The sequence below is a fragment of the Cetorhinus maximus genome, unplaced genomic scaffold, assembly GCF_964194155.1.
Source record: "Cetorhinus maximus unplaced genomic scaffold, sCetMax3.hap1.1 HAP1_SCAFFOLD_182, whole genome shotgun sequence".
Classification (NCBI taxonomy): Eukaryota; Metazoa; Chordata; class Chondrichthyes; order Lamniformes; family Cetorhinidae; genus Cetorhinus; species Cetorhinus maximus.
The window spans coordinates 351,025-375,157 of NW_027596163.1; the positions used below are offsets into that span (position 1 = coordinate 351,025).

General features: G+C 41.1%; 1 protein-coding gene across 3 annotated transcripts in view; it reads left to right on the top strand.

Moving 5' to 3' along the window:
* LOC144672973 (rab GTPase-activating protein 1-like) overlaps positions 1-24,133 on the top strand; it is a 442,218-nt gene that overhangs the window by 43,516 nt on the left and 374,569 nt on the right. For all 3 annotated transcript variants that reach the window (XM_078534975.1, XM_078534977.1, XM_078534976.1), the window contains exons 4-5: positions 3,763-3,970; positions 18,740-18,914. In XM_078534975.1, coding sequence (XP_078391101.1) covers positions 3,763-3,970; positions 18,740-18,914 — 383 coding nt within the window. The remainder of the gene's footprint in view (positions 1-3,762; positions 3,971-18,739; positions 18,915-24,133) is intronic.

Consider the following 24,133-nt stretch of genomic DNA (forward strand, 5'->3'; position numbering starts at 1 on the left):
TTGACTTTACTATAATAGTTTGGTACAACTGAGTGGCTTGCTAGGCAATTTCAGAGTGCAGTTAAGAGTCAGCCACATTGCTGAGAGTCTAGAGTCACATGTAGGTTAGACCAGATCAGTACAGCAGATATCCTTCCCTAAAGGTCAATGGTGGACTTTTATCTCCTGCTTCAGATTGATTAGGTGAATATTGTCTGGTGTCTTGATACATGAGGACAGTCTGGAAGTTGAATCCAGGTAAACCATCTTTTACACATGATATCGGAGCAGAAGTAGACCATTTGGCCCAATTCCACGTTCCCATCTACCCCTGATAACATGATTCCCTTGCCTGGCAAGGATCTAAATCTACCTCTGCCTTTAAAATATTCAGTGACCCCGCTTCCACTGCCTTCTAAGGCAGAGTGTTCCAAAGTCTCTCAACCCTCTGAGAGAAAAAAATTCTCCTCATCTCTGTCCTATAAGTGCAATGCCTAATTTTAAAACAGTGCCCCCTAGTTCTGGACTCACCCACAAGAGGAAACACCTTGCCAAGACTGTTCAGGATCTTATATACTTCAATCAAGTCACCCCTCACTTTTCTAAACTCTAGTGGACACAAGCCCAGTCTATCCAACTGAAACTTAATCTGGTTTTGCACTGTTTAATATTCCTGATCTTTAATTAGAAACATTTAGTACCTGTGATCAGAACCATCTCTTGGGAATCATCATTGTTGGCTCTGGTATCAAGAGAGAAGTTGTATTCAACTTCTGTAGAACGTTGAGTGGACCACACTTAAGAGTACTGTTCCCTTCCCCATATTACAAATAAAATAAACGGAACTGTGCAAAATGCAAAAAATTTACGAGAATGATACTAGAACTCAGGTTATAACTATCATGCTGGGTTCCTTTCTCTAGAAAAATGAATGTCAATGGTTCTTTAAAATTATAGAGATCTTTAAAATCATGAACAGATTTGATAGGGTAGAGGTAGAGAAGATGTTTCTATTTGTGGGGGAGTCCAAAGCAAGGAGTCAAAAACAATGTTCCCTCTAAGATGTGTGCGGCTGCTCAGCAATCTGGAATGTACTGCGCATTGAAACAAATAGGCTGCTCACAACTTTCTGTTCATCAGGAGAAACTTCAGCATTATGTAATGCATGACCTAAATGTAAACTGCCCATTTATATATAAAAAAAGTACTGCTCAGTGCAGTTTGAAGCTTAACTAGTACAAAAAAAATTTAGAAGGAACATTGACCGTCAAATAAGATGGTCACTAATAAATCCAAGAAGGAATTCAGGGGAAGCTTCTTTACCCAGAAGGCTCTTGAGAATGTGGAACCTGCTATGACATGGAATGTTTCAGGTGAATAGCATTGATGCATTTAAGGAGAAGCCAGATGTGTCCATTTGGGAGAAAGGAATAGTAATAAGGTTTGAGAAAGTAAGTGGGAGAAGGTGCATTTTTATTTGCTGAGCTTTTTTATTTATTTGACAATACACGTTGCATGTTTTGTAAAGTCACTGTTCAGTTTGTCACATTTCATCTTTGAGAATATCTGCATAGTTAAGTTGAGTACTTGTTGGAACCACTTGTTTGGAAGTCGGGATAAAGTGTTGAGTTTTTAAGCTTTGAGCCATTGGACATCCAGCACCCTGTCTAGATTTAAAGTATGGCCATAGCTCTTTATGTGGTGTTGGGAGGGGCTGTTAGGTTGTAGTTCCATGCAGACCTTGGGAGGTGGCCTGAGCCACATGGGTTGCCAGGTGAGAGTTTCAGACATTACCAACTCTGGCCATTATCTCAAATGTTTCAGCTGGATATGGTAGTGGGTGTTGTGCTTTGCTGCAGCGGAGGAATGCACCATCTTGCATCTAGCAGTGACAGTTGTGCTAGCCTAAATCTATTATTTTGTTATCTTTTCATGAGCAGAAAATTCCAAAAACCAGTGAAAGATCGTTCCACTGTTACGCCTTGAGCATCCCTGTTTGTGAACAGCATAGAATAATTCACATACTCAAACCAAGCATGTGGCAGCTGTGCCCTGTTAGCTAGAGTTTCTTCCCTTATAAAGACTGCGTTACCAGCAGTATGTGCTTTGTAGTGTTATGGACAGAGCGGGGTTAGTTCAACAGCACTGTTGCTTACCACCTGTTCATAAACAGAAGGCATTTTGAATTGGTTTGTTTTAAAGAGTAGCATATTTTTTAAACCCCTCAGTTTTGCTTGGTCCAACTTTACTCATAACCCCACAGCAAGCTTGAGTTAGGATTAACTCAGCAGGTTAATTTATTTTGCACATTCAAAAACTTGCGATAAGGAGTGTTTGCAGCTTCCCACTCCACATTTACACCGCTAAGGGAGGGATAGAGATTTACAATACAAGGACCACAGAAAAACTGAATATTCATTCTCGTGAGTCCCAGAGTCCAGAATTAGAGTCCAATGAGGAAGTCTTGAACACAGGCCTTCGATGGGTCGGTTGGCTGGAGACCATTGTTGTAAGATTCGCTTTTTCAGGTGGCATTGATGCCACAAGATGAAGTAGGCACGCAGAGATGGCATCAGTTTTGTAGACGATGATGTGAAATCTTCCAGTAGAGTCAGGTTAGATGGGCTGGTGGCCCAATCTGGACAGCGCTTGCTTCTGTGCAGCCTGCCAGTTGGATGTTAAACAGCAGACTGGCTGCACAGCTCAGAAAGGTAATATTAAACTGCCCAAAAGGCCAGAGTTTTGGGTCATGTGACCTTCCTTCTCAGCAAAGGATGTTTATCCAGCGTCTGGAATTTGGCTTTGTTTTCAGGATTGATGATGTCTTGGCCATTATGGGTTGAAAAGGGGCACCATTCCTGTTGAGGGCCTGGTGTTTGGGAAGCCACTGTCTCAACAGACCCATGGACTCCACTAGCAAGGTTGGCTTATCAAATACAAGTGGCATTCTGTAGCTCCTTTTGAAATTGGCCTGTACAGTCCCAGGTGATCTGTTAGAAGTTCCTTAGGCATAATGAGGTGTGACGTTCCCAAAACTGAGCAGAGAATTCTTTTGTTCTGAAGGTCGCTAGGGGATAATTTCCAGACGGAGGGTCAACCATCTTAATTGTCTTTGTTCAGCAGAAAAGTCCAGTTTAAAAATAAGCAATAGTAATAAGGATAACGTTTTAAATATATACAGTATTGGGTTTCTGTTCTGTGTTGGAGGAACCCAACAGTAGGATAAAGAAAGGTTACTTTATATTTAAGGTCTTTGTCCATTTACTGCTAAGCATGTTGCATACACTGTGTTCCCACCCAGCTATCCACTCAGGCCTTGCAGGAAGTGGAATTCATTTACATTAGGAATGTATTGATGCTTCAGAGTAAGATGTGCCCTTGAATATTGCGCAGGGCTAAATTTGACCACATGAAAGATGCCTCTAATGTTGTGACATCATGAAGTCACAAAATATCTCAGAGGGGTCATTGCTCAATGCATATTTTCCCAGAACATGTGTCTCAAGTCCCAGTCCACTCAGACTGTCCTCCTTTAAAGCAAGGCAAACTTATTAGTTAGCTAAGTCCTTTGCAAATATCCGCAGTCTAATGAAGGGTATGCTCCCAAAATGTAATAATCCCTCTGTTCCCAATAGAGATACTGACTGATGTGGGTTGGTGTGTAATTCCAGTGTTTTCAGTTCTTATTTCTGGAAAACACATGCAGGCCAGGAACTTATGCTGTCTGTATGATGCCATTTGTCCCTATTGCAAGCAGTATTAATCCAGATGTATTTTCAACAGAGCTCCCTGTACCAAAAGCTGCATCACCCAGTGCCGCAGAAGAGGAGAGTGTGCTGTTCAACAAGTTAACCTACCTGGGCTGCACTAAGGTGACCTCTCCACGCAATGAAGCAGAGGCTCTTCGTGCCATGGCCAACCTTCGTGCCAACTGCCAAGTTCCAATTCACGTTACCCTCTATGTGCCTAATGTAGCAGATGGATCTGTAAGGTAGGCTGGCCATTTAGTTCAGTTAAAATTACACAGCTATTTTTAAAACTTCACCAGTGAGATGGTGTTAACTGTAAACAATGGGGATAGTTATCATTAGTTTAACAAAAAAAAAAAATCCCAGGATGCCGTACAAACCTTCATCTTGTACTGAAGCTGAGTATTGTCTACCTTGGGAGATGGCATGTTTTTTGATGTTTGACAGAGTATCAGCATCAATTGTTCCCAGTTAACCACAGCCACAGAGGATCATTTCCTTCTGCACACCAGTGTGTCATTTTTCCATTTGATATATCGAAGTATGAGTGTCAGTTATATTGAATTGTGGCCCAGTTTACTGCAGATTCTCGGTGACCAGGCTCAATGGCAGTAGGACTGCTTGTGATCATCCTGGATTTCAGAAGTGAATCAAACACTAAGGTAAAAGCAAAATAGTGCAGATGCTGGAAATCTGAAATAAAACCAGAAAATGCTGGAAAAGCTCAGCAGGTCTGACAGCATCTGTGGAGAGAGAAACAGAGTTAACGTTTCGAGTCCGTGTGACCCTTCCTCATAGCTGAAGCAGGGTCATATGGACTTGAAACATTAACTCTGTTTCTCTCTCCACAGATGCTGTCAGACCTGCTGAGTTTTTCCAGCATTTTCTGTTTTTATTTCAGAAGTGAATCTCTAGTTCCAGCACAGCCATGGCCCGCATCCACCTGATAATGTGGAATATTGCCCAGGTACGTTTAAGCCACACAAAAAAGAATAAATCTGATTGCTGCCTTAACAGGTTCAGTTAATCCCAGTCAACAATAAAATGATGGAAAGAGTTATAATCAGTACTGTCACTGCTCCTGCTCACCAACAATATGTTCGTTGATGCTCTATTTGAATAACGCTAGAAGCACTCACCCCTGTCTTGATCCATGCAGGAGTTCAATGACAGAGGAGACATGAGAGTTGCTGCCTTTGATATCAAGGTAGCTTTTAACTGAGGATGGCTCCAAGGAGCCTACACAAATCTGAGGTCACTGGAGATTAAAGTGAACACACTTCATTGGCTGGAGTCTACCTGATACAAAAGAAGTAATTGTGGCTGTGAACTATAGCAGCCTTTGAACATCACTGTAGGAGTTCCTTAGGGAATCACCTTCAGCCCACCCATCATTAGCTGCCTCATCAATGATTCTCCCTCCTTCTTCATAACATCAGAAACAAGGATGTTCACAGACGATTCAACGATCCATAAAAGGTGAAAACCCAACCGCCATCTTCTCCCCACATTCATTGCTGCCAATACTGCTGAATCCCTCAACCTTGCAGGTGAGCGGTGACCAGAAGCTGAGTTGGACCAACCATAACAAGTGCATGGTGAAAGTTGGTTAATCTGCAGTAAATGTCCCATTTCAAAGCCCCTCTCTCTATTGTCTACAAGGCCGAGATCAAGAATGTGCTGAGACACTCTTCACTCACCTGGATGGGTCAAGAAGCTCAACATCTAGAACAGGGGAGTTAACTTGCTTTGCTCCTTCCGTTAGAAGTATCTAACTCCATCAGCGGTGCGCTGTGACTGCAATATGTATGTTCTATGATTCACTGCAACAACTTGCCAAGCTTACTACCAACCACATCTCTTTCCCTTGTCCTCCGTGGTAGAGGACACAAGATGTCATGGGAACACCATCACCTCCAAGCTCCCCTTGAAGCCACATGCCATCCTGACTTGAACACACATATTGTTCTTTCGTCATTTTTGGGTCAATATCCTGGGATTTTCTACCTTCAGGACAAGGACTAGACTGGTTCAAGAAGAAGGATCATCACCAATTTCTCAGAATAACTGTAGATAGGTAATTAATGTGATCTTGCAAGGATAATTCACCACTTGAGCACAATTTAAAGAAACAGCATGTTAGCCCTTTGTGTCAGTGAGTTCCCTAAGTTGATCAGTTTTATTTGTTCACCCAGTGTTCTTCCTTTGGATTCTTTATTTTATAACATTTTTAATTATATTTTGATAAAATCTTGGTTTTACATATGATTCCATCTGCTTTTCTGTTTTCTTAGTTGCTGTCTGTCTTTTCTTCTGGTTCTGTTAATAGCTGAGTTAATGATTTTATAGCCCACAGCAACAGGCAATCGCATTACAGAAAACCTCCTAAATATGTTTTGGTAGGTGCTGGGTTAGGCTGTTTGAGGATTGCTGAAGAATATCCTGGTTTATTTTTGTTGACTGCCCCCTTCTCCCTTCTATGGTATTTTACTCCCTTCTATTGTGTGCCCAAGTCCTGATTGTTGTGAAAAAGTGAACCTTTCAAGGCAACCTTCTTTCAGGATTTTGCAAGTACCACTTTATTAACCAGATAAGTGAGAATGTCATGGCCTTGATTTTTATTGTTCCCATTTCCTGACTGCTATCTGGAAGTAGCTAGCCATCACTTGTTATTCTTCCCAACTTTACACCTGTGATTAGAAATGCACCTTATCACTGTTCACTTCGAGTTTGTAGTATCTCCTCCAGTGCTATCTTGCATAGAATTACATAGAATTTGCAGCACAGAAGCATTTGGCCCAACTGGTCTATGCCAGAGTTACTGCTTCATAGGAATCAATTCCCACTTCTCTTCATCCTACCCTATTAGCATATCCTCCTCTTATTCCTTTCTCCCTCATGTACTTACCCTTATAGCATCTATGTTAATTGCCTCAATTACTCTATGTAGTAGCAAGTTCCACATTCTAACCACTCTCTCTAGGTAACTCTGTGGTGGATTTATTGGTGGCTATCTTATGGTCCCTAGTTTTGGTCTCCTTAAGAGATTCTTTGAATTATAAATCACCCTATATTAAAACGGTGCTGTTGGAGAAGTTACTACCAGTTACTACCTCTAGTTAAAGACCAGTTTAGTCTATGGAGAACATAAGGTAGTATCATTTGTGATTTCTTCACGTATATTGGTCATTTTTTCAGACTCTGAAAAAGTGAGCTTTGTATCAAATTAGTCTGTAAAATTATTTGCCCTTCTATTTACTGTTATGATCTCCGTAGGGACCATTAACTTTAAAAAGAAATCTGAGTTCCATGTGGTCAATAAAAAGGAATTGCATGACAAAATTTCATGTTTTAAGACTTTTACTGTAACAAAACTAGAAACAACATAGACTAAACATTATAACATTATTTTGTAAGAAACTTATACTTTAAACTACAGAAAAGAATTTTCCCCTTTAACTTTTACTGCAACTGAAAATCCTGCACTACAGTTATACTTTATACTGTCCCCTAAGTAGACATTCAATTCATCCAGAACCAGTCCATAATGATTCTTAGCCACCAAGGTTTTGCCTCCATTCTTTTCTTTTCCCAGCCTGGCTAACTCTTAAACCCAGAACTAGCTTTCACAATGAGGCATGACTTGGAGATTCCTTCCATTAGCTGAAGTTAGGCAAAGCTTCCAGCCTTGTTTAAGTCCTCACAAACTTGGTCTTTTTAATCCGAGCGTGAGCTCCCATCTGCGGAGAATCGTAGAGACTGCCTCTATTTACCTGCTCGCTCGCTCTCTCTCTCTCTCTCTCTCTCTCTCTCTCCCGGATACTGGCAGGGTGACCTGGCTGGGGAATTCAGGGATATCTTTTAGGTGAGGCTTGTAATTTGATCCTACAACAGTGGCTTCCTATGCACCTTTTCCCCCCTCAAAACCCATACCCATGGCAAAATGAAAGTAGGAAAACTGATCAGCTATCCTTTTGATCCCAACTTCATTCTATCTTGAAATTAAGTTTACGGTTAAAGTATAGCTATTTACAAATCCTTATGTTCTTAACATCTTCCTGGGACTTTGGAGACCAGTAGTCTATCCACCATTGTCAGCACAGATGCTTCTGCCATTGTCTACAAATACACCTTGCACACCTTCCTAGAAAAACAATCTCGGTCACCCTTTAATCTTTAACAACCAAGCCACCCAGGCTTGATGTCAGCAGAAATCAGAACAGGACACATGACCCCTTTCACTCCTCTATTTTCCCCTAAATTAAAGACCGTTCCAAAACATAACAATCTTACAAAACCTCGCATTCCTAACATCACTAAAGGTCCATTAGTGAAGTACACATCCATGCATATTGCTGAAATATCTGAAAGTGTTGCTGATAATTTATGCTGAGGCTTCCTTGTGCATTTCTGCTTTTATTTCCAAAATTACTTCAAAAAAGAGATGTGGGTGTTATACTACATTATTCCAGGTAAACCAGGCCTTGTGACCATCTGCTGTACATGCACAAGTGTAAAAATTAGAGCTGAATCCTCGATTGGGTGCTCCCTATGATAGCTGCTCCTTGCTGGGTGTGCCAAACTGTGCAATCAGTCCTATGTTTCTGCAGCTTCTAAGTGTAGAGTATTATCGGTGAGCTGTGCAGTTAGGTGTACTGTGTGAAATGAGACTGGAATAGAAAAATTAACAACTCCACTATCAGAAGCGTATATACATTTAGTGAGACTCCCAAAACAGAAGCAGAATTAAATGCTGCGTTAGGTATTTTAGACTTTTTTTAATAATACACGTCATGTTGTAACCTCAGTTTGTGCCCTATCACATCTGTGCTAACTGCTGATTGTACATTTGTGCAGGAAAACATAACTAATATGCTGGAGCTGGCTTGCTCATGCAAATAGAACTTTGCACCTCCTTCCTGGTCCCATCTGAGATTTAACTTCATGAATACTTGGGATCAGGACAATTGATTTGTGCACCTGTGTCTGAGCAACTTACACTTTTGAGTGTTGACAGTAGGATAGGACCCTCTGCGTGGTGAGACACCTTACCGTGGTGCAGGGGTTAAGGATTTCTTTTGGAATCTTTCGAAGAGCTCACCTTATTGTTTCTATATTGAGTGGAGATATTATCCTGTGGTGACTAACTCTTGTAGTGTGCACTTAAAATGCATGAGCATTAGAAATCGATCACATTCTAATCTTGCCAGCAGCTCTCCACAGTGAACTGTCAATCCTGTTCTTTACACCGTAGTAGTTCTGCAGAATGTGTCTACATTCCAAATATGTTTAGCTAAATATCCCCTGGTTGCACAAACTGCTCAGTGTTGTCTCTTTTTTTTAAAAAAAGTCCAGCCTCCTTTGACCACATCAAGAACGTTTCTGAGTTCAAAAGGTGGCAGATTTGTTTTAAGTTCCCTGGCACCCAATCTCAAATGTGCCTATCTCTGTTTAAAATAACCAAATATGTTTAACTGGTTAAGACTGGATCTGTGACCATAGCATCTGTAACATTTACCCACCTTCAGCAAATGTTTATTTCAGCTGCCTCAGCCTTTTGTCACACTCTCATTAACGTTTAGAAAGCCTAAAGTCGTTCTACTTACTCTCTCAGCATTGCTGCCTTAAGTCAGCAGCACTGTGCGAATGTTCTAGAATGCAGTCTCTTGTTTGGATCTCTGTGAACAGCCACATTCCAGTATCTGCACTAGAATCTCAAAATCTCTCAGCACAGAAAGAGGCCATTGGCCTCAGCATGCCTCTGCCGACTTTTGAAAAAGCTATCCAGTCTAGTTCCATCATAATGCAAATTATACTTCTACAAACCCATGTCCAGTTGCCTTTTTCAAAATTTGTATGAAGTCTGATTCCACCAAACTTTGAGGTTGTGTTTTCCAGTTCTTAACCCACTGTGAAGAGATGTTTCCTCATTTCCCCTATGGTGCTTTTGACAATTATTTCAAATCTATGGCCTCTGGTTACTGAATCACTTGCCAGACGAATGAGTTTCTCCTGATTTGATCCATCAAAATACTTCTGTTAGGACTTCTGAAAACCTCCTCTGCTCTTAGAGCAATCCCAGCTTCTCCAATCTCTCCACCAAACCAAACTCGCACATCCTGGCTAACCTCCTTTGTACTCTCTTCAGGACCTTGTTATCCTCAGCCATGGCATCCTAATTCCTTGCCCATCTTATTCTGTCACTTTTCTGTGCTGCAGCCAGCCTTAGCTTTGAAAATCTGCATTTTTAGCCACTTTTACATTTATATTGGAATCACACACGGCCTGTGAATGAAATTCCTACATGTTGCTATTCACAAAATGTGTATACAAGTCTGGCGAACGTTGACCAATGGGACTGGTTTCTCTGTACTTGACATTTTTAATGTCTAGCAGAAAAATTTTGTTTCAACCTTCAGATCTCTGTGATCGTCCAATTCCGTCCTCTTGTGCATCTCCAATTCCTTCACTTTGCCATTGGCAGCTGTGCCCTCAGCTACCCAGGGGACAATCTCTGGAATTCACTCCCAAACCTCTCTGCTATCTCTTTCCCTCTCAGTCACAGACTCCCTCTCTCTCCTGCTCCCCCATTTCCTCCCTCGGCCCCCTTTCTCACCTCCCCACTTTCTCACAACCCTCCCTCGCCCCCCTCCTCCCCCTCCCTCTCTCTCTCGCCCCCCTCTCTCTCTCTCTCTCTTGCTCCCTCCCCCTCCCCCCCTCTCTCTCTCTCCCTCTCTTGCCCCCCTCTGTGTCTCTCTCTCTCTCTCTCGCTCTCTCTCTCCCCTCTTTTGATTACCTGTCCTAATAGTCACCTCGAAAGGCTTGGGGTGTCAGATCTTGCCTGATAATGTTCCTGTGAAATGCCTTGTAATGCTTTAAGAGGTTGTGAAAGTGCTACATAAATGCAAGTTGTTGTTGGGGATAATAGACTGCAGGATGGCAGCAGCCCGTGACTGGATTTGGGATCCAATAGTCCAGCATGCTGTATTTCTTTTGCTGTCACACTATATCTTATGTACTCACATTAGTGAGAAATTAGAGGTGCGGGGAGTGAACATGGGCAGCACAATATAAGCATTCAAAGCTCAAGTTCCCCAGTTTTAAATTAATAGGAAAGTTTGATCATCCTTCAAAGCAGTTAAGGAAAGAACTTGCAGTCACAAGACACTTATATTGTATCCTCAGGATGTCTACAAGTGATCCTCAACCAGGAAGTTTCTTCTGAGATACAGTCACTGGTAGCCAAATATGGCAGCCAGTGTGCACAGCAAAGCCCCACAACAGCAAATGGGATAAATGAACAGTCAGCCTGTTAACATTTGTTGAGGAAGAAGTGTTTCCTAGGACGTTGGGAAAAGTTTCTGTTTCTTTTTGAGTAGTTCTAAGAGCTTTAAAGTTTACCTGAGCCGGTGTAACTTCTCATCTGAAAGACAATGTAACACTCCCTCAGTAGTGTATGCTGAAGTGTTGGCTTTGATTCCGAGCCAAGAGTGTTACTAACATAGCCAAACTGGCATTTAAGGATACAGTCAACATTTACCCAACAAAGAGTAAAACAAATACTGTGACCTGCATTGGATGGATAATGGCTGCTATCAGGAAAAGTTGTGTTTGAAAGGTTCCATTCACTGACTTAGGTGAATAACTAATTATATACAGCGATTGGTGCTTCGAATTGTACAGGAATGTTCTGAGAGTTTCGGAAATGTTAGACTATGATTGTTAGCTCAGAATATTTTGTGCATTATTCTGTAAAACTGTGTACAGAAATTTGGCGAGAAACATTGTTTTTACTTGTTGGAGGGTAAATTAGTTGGAAGAATGCTGAGTGTACCTGCTGCATATTTCCAGTTGTCTTTGTTTCTTATCTTAAAAAATGCAGTTAAACGGCTAATATTCTGTGCTCCTCTGATTTAAGTATTTGTGATGCTGAGAATTTTTAAGCTCATCATCTGTCACTTCCCTCTCAATTTGCAAGCAGTAACACTGATTGCAAATCCGTCATCCAGGCAGTGTTGTTGTTCAAGTAATGGTCAGTAGACTTTGAACAGCCCTTGGCCATAAATGAGCTTTGTTTAGTTTTCTGCACATTAGCCAGCTTGCTCAGTTCTAGAAGTGGCTTTGACTGTCACTAGTTGTGTGGCATCCCGTTCTCAAGCTCTGGCAGCGTAGTCCAAATCCACGCACTTGCACGATTCTTTATTTTCATACCCCTATCTGCAAAATAGCATGCCTGAATTCCTTGGATCTGTCTGGCAATGCTAGCTACACAAGTTCGACGAGCAGTTGTGTTTCTTTGTATTGGTGAATGGTTATAGAGCTGTTTCGCTTAAGCTTATGGGAGTATGGGTGTAGTGTTGTTATTTTTTTGCAAATGAGATTGCAACCAACAATTTAGTCTGCGATCCCTGTCCACAGAAGCAGAGGGGAAGCCACTTGTCCCAGTGCTTTTTTTAGATTGATAAGCAGGTGTATTTATTAAAACAGCAAAACATATTTAACTGTTGAGGCTGGTTTTCGGAACTCTTTCCATCTTGAATTTTTTTTAACCGTTCCAAGCTCAAGTACTCCCTCACAGTCGGTGCACCACACCTAGCTAAGCTCTGATTAAGTTGACAGTTGAGAGTACATTGTCCATCATCTTTGGTCGTATGCAACATCACTATCTATAGGAAACTTTCCACAATATGGGTTTTTGGTAAGTAAGAAAGACTCAGCTCTTTGACCTTTGCTACCTTTGATGCTTACTGGTTGATTCTTCTCTACCATCTCTCCTCTGCTGTCCATCTTTTGGTTACAGTGCTCACTTGGTTCCATTTCCATCTCTCCCAGTACAGCAACTTCATCTCCTTGAGGGAATTCACAGCTCGTGCGTAAATGGATAACCGCAGTGTGCCTCAGAAGTCACCTTGTCCCCCTCCTATTTTTCAACTACACCCTACCTCCCTGTCATATTATTCATGTATGGGGGCCAATATTCGCAATTTCATGGATACAAACCAACTCTGTCTCTCTGCCTCCACCATTGACTCCCAGGCCGTAACTATCTTTTTATCCAGCATCAAGGCTTAGGATGAGTCAGTTTCTTCCAGCTCACCCATTATTTTTGGGGCAGCACCAACTTCCCTCAATTGGTCTGCAACATTGCACTATGTCACGAACCCAAGCTAGTATTTACAGCCTGAGATCTGGTCAGAGCTAAGAATGCATTTTCCCAGTTCAACAATGTTACCTTCGTGCACATATGCTTTTCTCCTTCAACTGTCATGTTTTCTTCATGCTGAGAATTGAATTCTTGAACACCTTAACTTCCTTCACAATTTCTAATGAATCCAAAAACTGCAGCTCATGCCCTCTTGTGCAGTAGATTGTACATTCCCATTGTTTCCATTCATTCCTAAGTTCACTGGTTCTCTGTATCCCAGCGTATTGACTTAGAGTTCCTCACTTCATTCTCTCCTCCTTTGCTCCCTCCTTTGCTTTCTATTTGAGCAATTTCCTGTAACAATGTGTTTTAGTGTGCACCTCTGCAACATGACTGCTCGTCCCTTGCATCTTTTCTTGTACTGTTGTTGGCTAATCCTTCACTCACAACACACCTGCCCTCTCCCTAAACTATATCCTGCTTCTGTCTCTCTTCCTTTAAAGATCGATCTCTTCAGCTGGAAGAAGGACTTGGGCTCATATGGAGTCCTTCACATCCTCAGGATGTCTCAAGACACTTATTTTGAATTAAGTACGTTTGACGTCTATTTACTGTTATAATGTAGGAAACCTAGCAGCCAATTTGTGCACAGCAAGCTCCCGTAAACTGAAGTGAGATGAAAGATCAATTAACTATATCTGATAGTGATTGTGGGGGATAAGTGGTGACCGCCAAACCTGGAGAAATCTCCTGCTGCTCTTCAAATAGCACTATGGGGTCTTTTTTGTACTGAGAAGTTAGATGGGGCCATAAGTCTTGTACAACATTGGCAAGTGTCAGTCTAGATAATGTAATCATGTTCTGGAGTGGAGCTTGAATCATCTAGCCGGATTGTTGTCACAAAGCTAAGCCTGGCACTTTGCACCTTCCCCATCTTATTTAAACAAATTTCTTTTCCCAGTGTTTCATGACCTCTTTTCTGTTCATTGCTAAGTGTCTTGGGAAGGGTTGATGAAATGTCATCAACACGAAGCAATACTCTCTCTACAGATGCTGCCTGCCATGATGAGTATTTCCAGAATTTTCTGTTTTTATTAAAGGCTTGGGTGTGTCTGGATTGGTGTTTTGGATGGGAAGAGAAGGTCCATCAATTTTTATAGCCTTTGACAGGTTCTCTGATTTGCTTGTTGGACTATATGTGTGGATTACTTTTTTTTTAGAGAATGAAGCAAGTAGTAAAACTAGTTCAACTTTCCTCCTTAATTCTGTTTTGGGAGTTATAAGGAGTCATACAACAAAAGCCATTTTTTTTTTTCAGTTTAGTAAGTTCACCGTTGTATATTTTAGCTCTTGGGGGTTCAAGTCCCTCAAAAACCTAACTAATGCTTCTATTCTGGAAATAATAACATTCAGAGAATCTAAAAGGAGTCCATTGGGAATTTGTATAATGAAGGAACAGTGATATAGTTCCAAGTCAGAATGGTGTGTGGCTTAGAGGGGAACTCGCAGGTGGTGGTGTTCCCATGCGCCTGCTGCCCTTGTCCTTCGAGGTGATGGAGGTTGTGGATTTGGAAGGTGCTGTTGAAGGAGCCTTGGTGAGTTACTCAGTGTACCTTGTATGTAGTACACCTCGTATATGGTTAGCTTGTAGTAGATTTTCATAGAATCATACAGCACAGAAGGAGGCATTCAGCCCATTGTACCTGTGTTGACTCTTTGAAAGAGCTGTTCAGTTAGTTCTCAGTTAGCTGCCCTTTCACCATAGCCCTGAAAAATGTTTCCTTTTAGTGTTTATATATTTATATTAATATGTGAACATGTTTGGACAAATGAAGTAATGAGACCTGCAACTGAATGGCCCTGGTGGAACCTAAATTGTGAGCATATTGTTGGTGAGTAAATACCTCTTGGCGACACTTTCCAATACTTTGCTGTTGATTGAGAGTAGACTGAGGTAGTTGTCCAGATTGGATTTGTCCTTTTTCTAGACAGGACATCACCTGGGCAATTTTCCACAATGTTGAGTAAATGTCAGTGTTATAGTCAGAGGCACAACTAGTTCTGTAGCATGTGACTTCACTACAGTCGCGGTGTTGTCAGGGGCTCATAGCCTTTGTTGTATCAAGTGTGCCTATTTCTTAATAACACAAGAGTGAACCAAATTGGCTGAAGTCTCAGATCTATGATGGTGGAGTCCTCAGGAGGAGGCCGAGATAGATTAGACACTAGGTACTTCTGGCTGAAATTAGTCGTGAATGTTTCAGCCTCGTCATTTTACACTTGCGCTGATCTTTGCCAATGTTGAGCATGGAGACCGTGGAATCTCCTCTTCCCTTTAGTTTAATTGTTTGTTTTTCAGGGATGAGGGGAAAGAACGCAGAAGTGGGGGCTAACTGGATAACTCTTTCGGAGAGCTGTCAAAGGGAAGATGGGCCAAATGGCCTCCCCCTGTGCTCTTTGAAAACCTGCTGCCACAAGCTAACTATTCCTGAATAGGTGGGGCAGGACTGCAGAGCTATGATCTGATCAGCTGGTTGTGGGATTGCTCAGCTCTGGCTGTAGCATGCTGCTTCCTAAGTTTAGTGTGCATGTTGACCTGTGTTGTAGTGTCATCAGATTGGCATCTCATTCTTAGGTATGCCTGGTTCTGGTTCTGCTCCTGGCATGCTCTCCTGCATCCTTCATTCAGCCAGGTCACCTGGTTTGATGGTAATGTATCTGAGCACTATGCTGGGCCATGAGGTTACAGATTATATGGAATATAATTCTGTTTCTGCTGGTACCCATAGCATCCCATGGATGCCCAGTTTTGAGCTGGTGAATCTACCTCATTTAGCACAGTGGTAGTGCCACCTAATACGATGGTGGGCGTCCTCATTGAGACTTGATCTTCACAAGGAATGCCTGGTGGTCACCCCTACCAATACTTTGTGGGCTGATGCATCCACGCCAGGTAAATTGGTGAGGCCAAAGTGAAGTAAGTCTAGATCTCATGTTGGTTCTCCTACAACTTGCAGCAAGCCTGGTGTAAAAGCGATGTCCTTCAGTCTATCCGTGATCATACTACTGAGCCACTCTTGTTGATAGAAATTGAGGACCTCACTCAGAGTACATTCTGTGCCTTTGCTATTCTCAGTGCTTCTTCCAAATAGTGTTCTACATGGAGGAATCATCAGTAGGAGGTCCGTAGATGGTAACCTGGAGTTTTCCTTGCCCATGTTTGACCTGATGTCATGAGACTTCATGGGGTCCGGAGTCAATGTTGAGGACTTCCAGGGTCACTTTCATACCCCACTCCCTCCCGTCTGTATACCACCGTTGGAGTAAAGGCAGCCCATAGAGAAGTTTTTGTTTTGGGAGTTAGAGCTAAATTAGTTTAAATGCATTTGGTAAGACCTGAGGGGTTGTAAAATCCATTTCTTTCATCAGATCAAAGAAGGAATTTTAAATGTAAAATACTTAACCTAAAGGTCTGTTTGAGGACATCCCACAGCAGGCTATGTCGTCATGGAGATGGATGAAGCTTAGGGACGTTTTCTTATTTCAGTTTATCTGGATGTTTGCTGAGTGTTAGTTGCAGCTCACTAAGAGACAGCTAAAGTAAATGATAGTCAGCTAGGCCTGCTCTGTAAGCAGAGCAAAAACTAACTTCATCGTTCATGGAATATGGGTGAGGCTTAATATCAGTTTGAATTTTGTGGCTTAGTTCAGTTGGTTAAAAATAGGTGTTTGAACTTCTCTGTTAACGGTTCCAAACTGGATAGTAACAGAAAGCAAATGGTATGTTGGCCTTTTATTATAAGGGGGATGAAGTATAGAAGCAGCAAACTCTTGCTACAGCTGTGCAGGGCATCGGTGAGACCGTATCTAGAGTGCTGTGTGCAGTTTTGGTCACCTTACTTAAGGACGGAGATACTTACATTGGAGGCATTTCAGAGAGGGTTTACTCAACTGATTCATAGGATGAAGAGGTTGCCTTATGAGAAAAGGTTGAACAGGTTGGGCCTATACTCATTGGGGTATAGAAGAAAGAGAGGTGATCTCACTGAAACTATAAATTCCTGGGAGGTGGTGCTTGACAGGGCAGATGCTGAGAATTTGTTTCATCCTCGAAGGGAACCCAGAACTAGGGGGCGCAATTTCAAATTAAGGGATCTCCCATATAAGACAGAGAAGAGGAGGAATTTCTTCTCTTAGAGGGTCATTTGTCTGTGGAATTCTCTTCCACAGAGAGCAGTGGAGGCTGGGGCTTTGAATATCTTCATGGCTGAGTTACAGATTTTTTTTTATCTACAAGGGAGTTGTGGGTTATGGAGAACAGGCAGGAAAGTGGAGTTAAGGCCACAGTCAGATCAGACCTGATCTTATTGAGTGGTACAGCAAGCCCGAGGGGCTGAATGGCCTACTCCTGTTTCTTATGTCAACCATTTAGTTGTGGGCCCAGAGGAAAAATGTGCCAGATCAGATAAGGAGGACAGATTTCCTTCCCTAAATGACAGTAGTGAACCAGTTGGGTTTTTATGACTCTCCAATAACTTTGCGGTCACCATTACCGATACTAGCTTTTCATTCCTGTTCTCTTTATGTACCCAGTTCACTTTTGGAAATTATATTGAATCTGCTTGTGACTCATGCATTATGGTAGCATAGTGGTTATGTTACTGGACTAGTAAGCTGGTGACATGAGTTCAAATCACATCATGGCCATGGGGAATTTTAATTAAATTAAATTTAAATTAAGCCTGTAATAAAACAGCTTGTACCAGCTAGTATCAGTAAAAACAAAGTGTTGTAAAAACTCAGCAAGCCTGGCAGCCTCTGTGGAGAGAGAGCTGCTAAGATTTTCCAGCACTTTGTTTTTATTTCAGATTTCCAGCATCCACAGTATCCTGCTTTTATATGAGTAATAGCGACAGTGAAACTACAGGTTGTCGTTTAAAAAAAAAAACCCAAAAACTCTTCAGGCAGTGCATTCCAGATCATCGTAACTTGCTGTGTAAAATAAATTCTCATCACCCCTCTGATTCTTTTGCCAATGATCTTTTATCTGTGTCCCCTGGTTGCTTTTCTTATTCATTCATGGTATGTGAGCACTGCTGACAAGGCCAACATTTGTTGCCCATTCCTAATTGCCCTTGTGAAAGTATGTGGTGGTGAACAGCCTGTGAGAAATGTTGCATCCACATTTCTGTTAGGGAGAGGGTTCCAGGATTTTGGCCCAGCTGCCATCTAGTGACCGGAAACAATTTCTCCTTATTTGTATATATGAAATCTTTCATCATTTTGAACCCCGATTAAATCTCTGATGAACAACGCCAGCTACTCTGGTCTCTATGCAACTGAAATCTCTCATCCCTGATATTGTTCTAGTGAGTCTTCTCTAACATCTCGCCATCCTTCCTAAAGTGTGATGCCCAAAAGCTTTTGTAATCCATCTTCTATTTGGAAGAAGTTTTTTTTTAACAGTCAGATTAACTTGTCAGATAGGAATTGGGTATGTACTGGAAAGGATAAATTTAAAGGTTCTGAGGAAAGAGTAGGGGAGTGGGACTAATTTGATAGCTCTTTCAAAGAACTGGCACAGGCATGATGGGCTGCTTGGTCTTCTCCCATGCTGTAAGATTCTGTGATTCTACAGAGTATGGCGTTTAATTGGGGAGAGTGTGAATGTTTGTAGATCACAAGGATAAATGATTCTTTCTGTAAAGTAGCAAAGTCGATCTTCCTCAATCAGGGCTAATTAATCGCGAGTGTGAAATTTTCACACTTTAAATTTGTTCTGCATTAAAAGAAAGCTCTTATGAGTTGCTGTTTTCACTGTCTTCAAACTGAGTTCTGCATTCCTGTCTTTTGTTCCCCTCTTCAGGATAATAGACCAGGCTACGACCACAGAGATAGCTGCGTTTCCAATATATACGGTGTTGTTCTGTGTCCGAGGTGTTGATGGGAATTCGGAGAGTAATTGCTTTGCATTTACTGAAAGTTACTGCAGTACAGATGAGTTCCAGCTTCATGTGTTCTGCTGTGAGATCAAAGAAGCTGTAAGTACTATATTTTAATCCTGCGAGTGCTAAAATTATTTTAGCTTTCAAAATAAGCATGCTAATACTTGTTCAAATGCAGTATCTAAAGTAGAAACCATAAATTGTTTTCTTTTACCTAAATCTGCCAGACCTTTTTGTGCAAAAATAATTTAACAACAATTAAAGGAATAGAGGATTGAATTTATTTAGCTCCCTGTCACTTCTCTGAGTGGTGACAAAGCACAGTCACATACAGTGAATTAATTCGGAGTGTTATGTAGGTAAGTACACCTGAATAAATTCTCTGTCAGACTATGGATTCGGTTATTAACTACTAAACAGATCTATTAATACCAAGTAGATAAGAAGGAAAGACGACAACAGAATTGCAGTATTATATAGAATTTGATTGTTCTTCCCCACATGTTGGAAATATTAGATATAGCCCATGATAAAGATTTCAGTATAATTAACCTGATAAGGTCCCTCGACAAGAACTTTTTGTTGATTTGGCGCATGTCTTCCTGATCCACCCGAGCCCCTACCTCCCTCGCCCCACTTTTCAATATACGCAGGAGGATGGAAGAATAAGGAGCAAAACGATGCTGTAAATAAGGTGAAGAGAAAATACTGGTTATGATGGTACAGGTGCATGGACCATTCATCAGAATTGAATCCGCATCAGGCAATGACTGGTGCAAATCTTCCCTTCTCGAACAAAAGGGAATCAAAGCAGTGTTTGTCAAAACAATAAAAGCTGTCCCTCGTACTAAGATTTTTGACTGATCACTTGGCTAATCTGTGTTTGCTCAACTGGGGTGTTGAGTAGTCAATCTGCTAGTTCCTGAGGCTGAGATATAAGAACCTGTACAGATGAATATCGGAGAAGCTGTTTGGACAGAACAAGGCGGATGGCTTCACAGTTAACAAGCATTAGGATGCTAAAGTACCATTTATTTAATTACAGCAACCTGCAGACGTATTAACCGTGGAATGTAATTTCTACGGTCTTTGGGGAATTCTTGTAATAACCAACGTTTAAAGTGACTACCCATTTCCCATCTCTGGATATTTATTAAAATATATAGACCAATGATTAGAATTGTGACTGAGAAACCTCATTTGTTACAATCCCCTGTTGCCGCATCTCTATAAATACCACATCCTTTCAACTACTTCCAGTTCCTTGCTCATATATACTGGCCATGTCTTGCCTTCAGTCTCCCACAGGGAAATATTCTCTGTTTTTTTCCCTGCTGCTCTTCAGCTTTGCTATTTTGAAAAGTTTTGTGATTTTGAATTTGCTGTTTTTCTATTGACATCAGCTTCACTTTGGTCTGATGGTAAGCCTTTTGAACATGAGTGTTTTAGCAGTGAACTTCATCTTTAGTTAACTTGAAACCTGTTGATTTTGTTATCAGCTTTGAGCAACAGTTGTGATTATTTTGTGCCTTTAAATTTGACATTTTGAGGAATATGAAGATGTGTGTCCATTCAGAAAGGTGTAGTGGATACTTCTCAAATGCTGGAAGACCATGTTTGAGAGAACAGGATGGTTTATTTTAAAATGTTCGGAATTGAGCTTGTGTAGTTGACATCTTAAATGCATTTTTAGAAGGACTCAAGGCCAGTGGGATTTGTTCAGCAAGCTAAACATTTGCTCTTGCCTACAGAAATGCAAAGAACACTGGAAAAGCAGAAATAAAAAGGGAAAGTGCTGGAAAAACTCAGCAGGCCTGGCAGCATCCGTGGAGAGAGCTGACATTTCGAGCCAGATGACTCTTTGGAATTTCTTCGGCGTTCTGAGGAAGAGTCATTTGAGTCGAAACGTTAACTCTGTTTTTCTCTCTCCAAAGATGCTGCCAGACCTGCTGAGTTTTTCCAGCACTTAGTGTTTTATTTCACAATTCCAGCATTTGCAGAATTTTGCTTTTATTTTAGTGGAAAACCAGAAGACAGAGAGAGATATTAAAAAAGAACTAAAGAATACATAGTGTTAGGAGCTGCAAAGAGGAATATAAAAACAACTTGCAAGCGATATCTAACAATAATAGTTTTACTGCTGAAAAAAGAGACATGTCCAAGGTTTTTGCCTTGCACTCATTCATCAGGACACCTTACAAGGATATCAATATAAGGAGAAAACAACAATTTATATTTTGCCCTTATATTGGTATTCTTGTGAGGTGTCCTGATGAGTGCAAGACAAAAAGCTTAGACATGTCTCTTTTTTCAGCAATACACAAATTCTGTACCTCCAAACAGCTAGTTTTTAAAATAAATATGAGAGAACAAGTAGCGAAGGGAAATGTGGGCCCATTAAAGATAGAGGCTGTAATCGACTATAAGGAAATAACAGACATGTTAAATGGGATTCACATTGAAGGAAGAGAACGTAATATCAGTAGTACAAGGGAACCTAAACATAAGTCAAGGAGTGGAACTTATTGCATTTAATATAAATGAAAAATGCCACTGAGCAAATGAGACTGAAGATAGACAAATCTCCAGGATCTGGGGGTTTATTCCTCAGGGTGTGAAAAGTAGTTGAGAAAATTATTGGTGTGTTTGTATTCTACCAAAACTCTCTTCTTTCAGGAATTAAACCACTGGATCAGAATATTGCAAATGTCTCCCCAATGTATATGAAGGATGAGAAAGAGAAATCTCTAACTACAGAGCTGTCAGTCTAATTGTTAGTTGTGGGTAAATTATTAGAATTTGACAGGAAAAAGAGTGTGATTTGAGTTCTTTAGAAAAATTTGAGCTGTTCATGCAGAGATAGGGATTTGTGGCCAACTTAGATGAAATATTTTTTGAGGAGGTCGCTATAATGTTAGATATTATAATGCCCATAGATGTTGTGTGTTTGGACCTCGAAAAGGCATTTGAGAAGGTTCGTGAGAAAATATGAGCAAAAATGAAAGTCCACTGAATTTGAAGCAAACTTGTGACATGGGTTAGAAATTGGTCAGAAGGTAGGAGACAGTAGGGATACACTCAGATCAGACAAGTGGTTCCCCTTGGGGTACCTCGGGCTTCAACTTTTCATTATGTTGATTAATGTCTTTCAAAGATTGTAGATGATGCTAGGGATGGGAGGCATAGTAAGTAGTGCAGCTTGGTACAGGAAATTGTAATCGGACACAGTTAAATTAAGAGAGTTGTGCCAAATGATTAATGTAGGGAAAGTGTGTGGTCATCCGCTTTGGATCCAATAAAGATAAATGATTATTTTCGAAATGGTGACAAACTAGAATCTGTGGCTGAGCAAAGAGATTTGTTCAATGCTAATTGTATAAATTAGAATTAAGCCTTGTTAAGGTAAAGAATACTGATTGGATGAATACTTAAGCACATATAAAGAGACATATTGACACTGGGGTGGGATCAGAGTTAGGAGCTATACACTTGTAATTTTTCACTCTGAATAAATTGAAAACTGGGTAAAGATTTGCTTCTGGCGCCCCCCCCACCCCACTTCAACAGGCTGTCAGGAGTTTAATGGTCCATGTTCAGAAATCACTGAAGTGGCCAGGTTGAACAATATCAATCAACTCCTGTGTTGTAAAATAAGAGTGTTGAAATTCTGGCTGCTTACTATGAATATTACCCTTACCTTTAATAAAAGTTTCTTCGCGGGATAGATTGGGAGGGCTCATCAGCAGTGTGCCAAACTAATAGCTACTTCATAAAATGGCACTGTAAATCCAGGCAGCCCTTTCACTTTCTAGAAAATCAGACTGGAATAGTGGTGGTGTTGCAAAGTTAAGTGCAGTCAGCCATTTTCTCTACCTGATCTTCACCTGAAGCTTTGTTATGCCAAACATCATGTTTGGATGAAGATGATCTGATTTGAGTGAGAAAAATGTGTGGAGTTGACAGTTGTTCAGGTGATAGACAGGTAAACGATCCTCCCCACTAGTCACTGTCCTTGGTGACAAATATATTAAACATGTCTGCATCCATTTGCTGCCTATAAAAGCTTACTATTTTCACGTTTTTGTCACCATCACCTTCTTGAGCAATTGAGGATGGGCAGCAAATGCTGGCCTTTATCAGCGACACTCTCATTCCATGAACAAATTGAAAAAAAACTTGTCAAAAAGTTTTCCTTAAATTCTTATATCTATAGTAATGGAAATTACCTATGTAAACATATTGTGTTAGAATCACACCCATCTGCCAGTGGAGGTACTGTTATGACTTCCAGCTCCTCAGTTTATGTTGCAGAGCAGAGTTTCTTAAACTTCATTTATTGTGTAATCCTTTCCAGATATACCAGCTACTTGTACCCCTACCAGCATGTAGGTTTAACATTTTAACCGCCTTAATGCCCAAGTATTGTACAATGTGTACAAATTATTATAACTGTATTGATCTTAAACAAGTAACACTCTTGCCACACAAGTGCCAGGCAATGGCCACCTCCAGCAAGAGGGAATTTAACCATCTCTCCTTGACGTTCAATGGCATTAGTATCGCCATTGACCAGAAACTGAACTGGACCATACTGTGGCTACAAGAGCAGGTCAGAGGCTGGGAATTCTGCAGCGAGTAAATCACCTCCTGACTCTCCAAAGCCTGTCCATCATCTACAAGGCACAAGTCAGGAGTGTGATGGAATAGTCTTCACTTGCCTGGGTGAGTGCAGTTCCATCGATGCTCAAGAAGCCTGACTCGAACTAGGACAAAGCAGTTTGCTTGATTGGCACCCCATCCAATACCTTAAACATTCACTTCTTCCACCATGGTTGCACAGTAGCAGAAGTGTATACCATCTATAAAATGCACTGAAGCGACTTGTCAAGGCTCCTTCGCCACCACCTTTCAAACCCACGACCTCTACATCTAGAAGGACGAGGGCAGCAGTCGATTGGGAACAGTATCACCTGTGAGTTCCCATCCAAGTCACTCACTATCCTGACTTGTAACTATATTCAACAAAAACAAAACTACGTGGAAAAACTCAGCAGGTCTGACAGCATCTGCAGAGAGGAATATAGTTAACATTTCGAGTCCGAATGACTCTTCATCAGAACTAAGGAAAAATAGAAAAGAGGTGAAATATAAACTGGTTTAAGGTGGGGTGGGACAGGTAGAACTGGATAGAGGGTCAGTGATAGGTGGAGATTGCCAAAAGATGTCATAGACAAAAGGACAAAGAGGTGTTGATGGTGGTGATATTAGCTAAGAAATGTGCTAATGGGGACATTAAGGGTGGAAAGCAGGACGAG